General features: G+C 59.9%; 1 protein-coding gene across 1 annotated transcript in view; it reads right to left on the reverse strand.

Annotated features, from left to right (window-relative positions):
* The window catches only part of MYO9B (myosin IXB), a 76,758-nt gene that overhangs the window by 4,114 nt on the left and 65,498 nt on the right, over positions 1–7,146 (reverse strand). The window contains exons 25-33 of the mRNA XM_045299258.1: positions 4,742–4,863; positions 4,382–4,572; positions 2,236–2,334; positions 1,979–2,152; positions 1,797–1,838; positions 1,545–1,656; positions 1,134–1,207; positions 537–729; positions 292–420 (exon numbers count right to left, since the gene is read on the reverse strand). Of these exons, the coding sequence (XP_045155193.1) occupies positions 292–420; positions 537–729; positions 1,134–1,207; positions 1,545–1,656; positions 1,797–1,838; positions 1,979–2,152; positions 2,236–2,334; positions 4,382–4,572; positions 4,742–4,863 (1,136 nt within the window). The remainder of the gene's footprint in view (positions 1–291; positions 421–536; positions 730–1,133; positions 1,208–1,544; positions 1,657–1,796; positions 1,839–1,978; positions 2,153–2,235; positions 2,335–4,381; positions 4,573–4,741; positions 4,864–7,146) is intronic.

Below are 7,146 nucleotides of genomic sequence, written 5' to 3' on the forward strand. Positions count from 1 at the left end.
GAGGTTGCTCACGGTCAGTGGGCCCTCAAAACCCCAAACCAACCCATGGCCACCTAGGCGATTCCCACTCATAGCAAGTGACACTACCCGGGGTTTTTATGGGCGCATGGGGCTGGGAGGTTTGCCAAGCTGACTGTAGCTAGGTCGCTGCCCAGTGTCCAAGCCACAGGGCCTCCAGGGACCTTGTCCCAGGATCCCTGCTCAGCTGCTGCTGTCCGCACTGCCCAACACTCAGTCTCCGCCCTTTCCCTGGGGGTCAGCTCGTCCCCAGCACTCCCTCCCCCCACGCACCAACGGCTCGGAGGAAGTCATTGTACTGCGCGAAGGTCATGAGGGGCTCTGGTAGTTCTCGAAGCCACTGCTTCAGGACCCCCGTGATGGCGTGGATCTGGTAGTTCTCCAGCTTGACCACGGTGGGGTCTGCAGGGGCAGGGGGCGGGACTACATGAAGGCAGTGACCATCCTCAGCCACCCACCAGCCCCTCCCGGTCGCCACGCCCAGCGGCTTCAGCCCCAGCGTGGCTGGGGTTGCTTACCTGCCTGCAGCGCCTTCCTCAGCTCCCGCTGGCGGTTGGCGGCGCCGGACTTTCGGTAGAGGCCTTCAGTGTACAGGCCATGCATCTCCACATGTTCTAGAAGCTTCTCCAGCACGACAGGGACTGAGGCCTTGTCGCTGGTCAGGCTGTCCACGCACACACCAAAGTGACCTGGCTCGGCGCCTGGCTCCACCTGCAGCATGGTCCAAGGGGTACCCAGGGGTGTCCTCCGCAGCCCACAGCAGCCACCTCTACATCCCACCCTTCCTGCCTCACTGTGGCTGCCCCTTCCTGCAAGAGCTCCTGGAGGTGGTGGGCACTTCCGGGGGAGGGGGCACCTGGTCCCACTCAGTGATCCACCCACTCTGTGTGCTCAATCAGGGCTCTCCTGACCCCAGGGTTCCCCAGGCAGGGTCCAAGATGTGCCTGTGTGTGCATGTGGGGCAGACAGATGGGAGCCCAGAAGGTGGCAACCACAGAGGCCTCCGGACCGGGGACCTGGGCTCCAGCTCACACGGCCCTTCTGGGAACACTCCTCTCTGGTGCCCTGGGTAGAATGAGCCTCCTTCTGGAAGGTTCTGTGTCTGCGTCCCTCACCTTCCGTCCGCACGTGTAGGAGCAGTAGGTCTGGATCTTGTGCACACACTTCTTGTGGCAGGTCATTTTGCACACTAGGAAGACAGCGTGCGGGTCACCACAGGGGCGTGTGTGTGTGTGTGTGTGTGTGTGTGTGTGTGGGCAAGGGCAGAGGTTGGGCAGACACTGTGGGGCCAGAGGGGTGGCTCAAGGGTGGGGGAGTACTGTGGTCCCTCAGGAGCACTTAGTGGGGTGTTGGGGTGCATACTGAGGGGCGGGCAGGGGTTGGTGATGCAGTGGTTGAAGGTGCACAGCATGGGGGGTGGGGATGTAGCACACAGTGGGGGGCATACAGTTAAGGTGGAGGTGCTTCGTGCCAGTGTGTGCTGCACAGTGGGTGGGGGGAGGGGCCGGGGGGCAAGGAGCGCTCACCACTGCACAGCAGGGCCTTATCCATGAGCCAGATGTAGGAGAGGCAGTGCTCGCACGACTGGGGGATGCTGACCTGGTAGCTGGCGAACACGTGCCCATTGTGCTGCTGCACCTGGGCCGGGAGCACAGGGAGGGGCTGAGCAGGGTCTGCCTGCCACTCCCTCTGGGCAGCCCCCACCCCCCCAGCTTGTGGCCCCCAGACCAAGCATTTGGGACTCTGGGGCTCAGGCCGCCTGGGGCAGACACACTCACAGCACGCTCCTGTTTCCGCTTCTTCTTCTGAGACTTGCTCTGCTGGGGGTCGGGGAGGGCCAGGGAAGCAGAGAGGCTTAGCCACGGTGCCGGAGGGACAGCAGTGTCCCAACATGCCCCTCCAGAGATCTCAACCCCCAGTCCCCCCACCCTGGGAGCGCAGCCCCGGCAGGAGCTGGTACCTTGGGGGCCTCGAAGTCGCTCTTGGAGTGCCCGCGGGTGAACTCGTCCAGCAGGGACTGGAAGAGGTTGAGCACCAGGTTGGTGTCCTTCTCACCGCGCTCGGCCGCCAGGTTGCTCACCACGATCTGGTAGTTCTCCATCAGGTCCTTGTAACCCACGTGGATCTTCCCGTTCTGGAAGGAGCCGGCACGTGGGTGCGAGCCCCTCGCTCGGGGGTGGGGTGGGGACCAGGGCTGCGCGGGGTCAGGCCACTCACCGGCACGGAGTACATGGTTTTGAGGTTGCTGCGGAACTTCTCAGTGGCCTCGATGAACAAGCTCTCGATGGCGGTCTTCTGGGAGCGCAGGTCATTGATCTGAGGAGAGGGGCAGGCGGGTCGCACACCATCGCTTGCTCAAGGGGACCCTGGCAAGCTTTGGCCTCACCGGGACAAAAGTCTAGCCCCTCTGGCCTGCCAGGTGCACTGGTGCCGAGGCTGTAAATCCAGGATTTCAACTACTGATGGACTCCCTGAGAGGTGCAGATGGCTGCCCCCTGGGCGGCTGGGGGTGAGTCCACTGGAAGGGGCCTCAGAAGAAAGGCCTGGCCATCCGCTCCGCACTGAGAACCCATGTCAGAATTCGCTCAGATGCTGTGGCTTCCGTTTCAGGTTACCGACTTTGTTGGGCGGGTCGGCCATCTGAACCAGGGGGCGCCAGAAAGATTGGGGAGAATGCCAGCGCCTTTTAATTCTATTTTCCCACGATCGGTCAGTCCTCCTTACTGAAAGGGCTGTTTAAGTTCTTTGCCCATTTTCTGGGGGGGTGAGGGGAGAGTGAGATGGGGTAGGGTTACTTGTCTTTCTTTAAATGGTCTGGATGTTAAATCTTTATTGGATGTGTGGAGTCCCTGGGGTTCAGTGCTTGGTTGTTAGCTGGAAGGCTGTGGCCTGGGCCAGCCAGGGGTACCCAGCAGGGGAAGAAAGGCGATCCGCCTTTGAAAACCCTGCCCTTGCCAACCTGTGGAGTCCAGCTCTACTCCGACACGGATGGGTTGCTGTGATGTGGCGGCACGTGGTAACCACGGACATTGTGTCCTTGATCTCTCACTGGGAGTGGGGACCGTGCTGTGCACTGTGGGCTGAGCTGCAGGCTGGTCTCCACGGGCTTGATGCGAGGAGCACTGACTCTCTAAGGGTCACGACAACCAAGACACCCCCGGTGCTGCTCAGTATCCCTGCGGGCAGAATCGCCGTGTGGAGGCCCACACCAGGGACCAGACTACTATCAAACAGGCTGTCTGCAGGGCCCCTGACCTGGAGCCTCCACGGTGAGCCCTCGCCCAGCGGGGCACCTTTTGCAGTGCTCTACTGCCTGCACAGGCCGACCAGAGAGCCTTCCTCCAGCCGGACGGGGCCAGCCCTGAATGCTGGCCACCATTGCTTAAGTGGACCGTACTTGCTATGGGATTGTGCCACTGCCAAGATGTGTTCCCGCTCTGACCCAGTACGTGTGAACATGGGCTTGTTTAGAAATGGGGTCTTTGAAGATGGAACGCTGTGGGTTAGGCTCACGGGGGGGCATCTTGGGAGGAGGATTTCTGATTCTCAAAACTCGCTGCTATTGAGTTAGTGCCGACTTACGACGACCCACTGTTTATGGGAGCAGAAAGCCCAGTCTTTCTCCAGAAGAGCGGGCGGTGGTTTCGAATTGCTGACTGCGTGGATCTTGGCCCAACACCTAACAGGAGGCAGCAGCAGGGCAAACCCCCCTTCTAAGTAGGGTCTTATACAAGGGGAAGCTTACTCAGGATCACAGGGTGAAGCTCACGCTGGAAGCTCAGGATGGCTGGGGGGCTTACAGAAGCTGGGGGAGGAAAGCGTCTCCTCCCCTAGAGTCTGGCAGAGAAAGCAGGGTGCAGCACACCCTGCTGACATCCGCTATCCCTAAGTGCTGCCTGCAGAACTGAGCGGCCTCTACAGCCACCTGCTGGTGGAACCTGGTATAGCAGCTCGAGGTGACCCAGGAGAATGCCCACTGACATTTTGTAAAGTAGGAAAACTCACATGGGGGAAGGGGACCTGGGACCTACATGATTTCTCAGGAACCCGGCTCAGGTTTTTCCAACCAAGTGCCTGCGCCAGTTGCCCTGGAGCCGACTCCGGGCCACACACAGTCAGCGCCATTCGTGCCAGCGCTCCCCGATTGGTTTAGAGAGGCAGGTGGCCAGGCCTTTCTGCTGCAGTACTTCACAGTGGCTGAGAATGGTCCACCGTTCAGCTGGTGAGCAGCTGCGTGTATTAGCCCGGGCTGCCCAAAGCGGCTCGTGCCTGGCTTCAGACGCAGCGCCGGGCACCCGATGGGGGGGTAGGGGAGGGTCTGCTCTGGGCAGGTGCTGGATCTGCCGGTGGCCTGCGGCCCCACCTTGTTGAGCAGGAACTCATCCAGGTACTTGAGCTCATTGGCGTTGGTGATCTTGCGGAACACCGACTCCCGCCACTTCTCCGACACCGTGATCTTGCCGATCTTAAGGTTCCGGTTCTTCTTGCCTTTGCCCCCAGGCTCTTTGGGGGCCTTCTCAGCTGCCGGGTGGCGGTGCTGTTGACTGGAGGGGGCTGTGGGAGGGAGGCCCACAGGTGAGGGTGGGATCCGGGTGAGGGCACGGTGGAGCAAAGGGGTTAACAAAGTCCAGAGACACGACCCCCCACCCCTGGAGCCCCTCTGTGCCCTCCGCCCAGGGTCAGTGTCCATGGGGTCGCTGGCCCGAGGCAGCAGGTGCCTGACCTTCTGGATTCTTCTTCGCCGTGGTGGCTTCCAGGCCAGCTGTGCTCTCTGCGTCCTCCAGGCCCTCCAGACTGTACTTCTTGTCCCTGTTCTTATGCTGGAAGAGCCTCTTGAAGGCGGACCTGCAGGAGGAGGGGGCAGGGACGTGGGGTGGAGGCCTGGCTGCCCCGACCAGAGCACTCACGGCGACCCTAGAGGGCAGGTTAGAACGGCCCCTGTGGGTTTCCGAGGCTGTCGCTATGGGAGCGGAAAGCTCCGTCTTTCTCCCGAGGCGTGGCTGGCGACCCCAGGCACACTGGGATGAAATGCTGCCTGGTGCTGCAGGAACCCCATGGACGGTCACCTGGCCTTCCTGCCTAGTCTGGAATCAGCTGAAACCCGCTCAGCATCCTGGCCACACTCACTCTTCCACGGACAGATGGGGGCTGGCTGCGCATGAGGTGAGCTGGCCAGGAGTGGACGCTGGGGCCCGTCTGGAAGGAGAATTCCACTGTGTACGCACCACACGCACACGAACGCTCCATCTCAAACCATGCGAGTGTCCAAGGCTGTGACTCTACAGGAGCGGCCTGCCTCGTCTTTCTCCCGTGGGTCAGCTGGTAGGTTGAATCAGTGACCTTTTGGCTGGCAGCCTTTGCCACAGGGCTCTTCTGAAGGCTGACAGTTCTAAAAGTCAGAAAGCTGCCTCACTAAGGAGAGAGGGAGCTTTCACTGATGGGATGGGAGGCTGCTCAAAGCAGGTTTGGAGGGGCACCCAGGAGTGATCTGAAAAGACCGGTGCAGAAGTTCAAGCGGGACCCCTCGTTCATATAAAAATACTAGAACAATAGAGACCCCGCCCTCCCACATGTCTACGCAGGGACACGACACGATCGGGCAATGCAGAGGGAAGACGGTAGGAGAATGAGAGCCGCTGTGGCGTTGGCCCAGAACAGGGACACCAAGGAAACTGAAGACATCGGTCCAGAGGGCTAACGGCCCATGCGAGCCACCGCTGGCCATCTCAGAGACCAGGAGAACGAGACGGTGCCCCACAGCTGGTCTGGGCCACAGGAGACAGATCAGAATGGAGACCAATGTGGAACAGGGCCCAAATCCTTCACAAATCTCCACGGCGTGGCTGGGCTGAGACCAGCAGACCCCTGAGATGGCTGTCCTGAGTAACTGTAAATTCGGACCCAGAACTATCCCCAAGGTCACTTTTCCCTGAATGAACTGACGGCCCACAAAGTGAAGCATGTGACCCACGGGAGCAGTGTTCCTTCACAGACCAGCTCTGAGACCAAAAGGCCAAGGAATCTTCACCAGGAAGCGCTTACGTGGGGAGGGGGTGGGTGGGAGAGGGAGACTAGAGTCCCGGACGTGAAACTACCAGATCCCAGTGAGAGAATGTTGACCCGTGCGAATCACGGGGCTGTAACTTGTCCCACGGCAGCACCATCTGTGCGCGGACTAGTGCGCATGGCACAGGGCTGCCGGCAGACCCAACAATCCCGTCCCAGGAGACAGACGACAGAACGCTCCCCAGAAGCCAGGCTGGGGAGAGGCCTTCCCGGTTTCAGGGCAGAGCAAGTGCCCTGCAGGGGCAGGTCAGGAACCACGAGGTCAGTGAGAGGGACAGGGCGGGGCCACAGAGCGATGATGGACTGGGGGGATGGGCGGTTCCTTCTTTCCATCATCGCATTTGGCCCAGAATCGGCTCGGGAACCACCAACCATGTGCCAACTGTGTGCACGCAGAGGGCTGACTGTGTGCATGAGGGCTGACTGTGTGCACGACCTGGGATTTGCCCTTTTTAGTGTGAAGGATTAAAGACAGCCGGAGTGCTTAGAAGCGAGGCTTGTCTCATGTACTCTGGACAAGTTGTCAGGAGAGACCAGTCCCTGGAGGAGGGCAGTGAGGATGGTGAGGAGGAGGAGGGCCCTCAACGACATGGACGGACACCGTGGCTGCAACAGTGGGAGGACGGTGCCTGGTTCTGTCCTGTTGTGCCAGGGTCACGATGGGTCAGAAGTGATTCAATGACACCTAACAACGTAACAACAACAAGCTCTCTCATGGTCCTCACCCCTGTTCCTGTGAACGTGGCCCTGTTTGGAAACAGGCTTTTCTTTGTGATGGGAATAAGATCATGCTGTGTTTCATAAACAGGGAAAACACACACACACACACACACACACACACACACACACAACCCCACCCGATGCAACATGAGGACCCATCTGTATCACCAAGGGTTCCTAGCTGTGGTAGCTACATAACCTGGTGTCAACTTTAGACTTAAGAGTGAAGGGGTGGAGTTTAGCCTGTCAAACAGGTCGCAGCTTGATGACCTCATTTTGGAGGTGCTACGGAGATAAACAGCTTGCTGGAGGCAGGACACACAGAAACTCCCTGACAGACAT

Source organism: Echinops telfairi, unplaced genomic scaffold, assembly GCF_000313985.2.
Source record: "Echinops telfairi isolate 266 unplaced genomic scaffold, ASM31398v2 ScPeMD7_7457;HRSCAF=8495, whole genome shotgun sequence".
In the NCBI taxonomy this organism is placed as follows: Eukaryota; Metazoa; Chordata; class Mammalia; order Afrosoricida; family Tenrecidae; genus Echinops; species Echinops telfairi.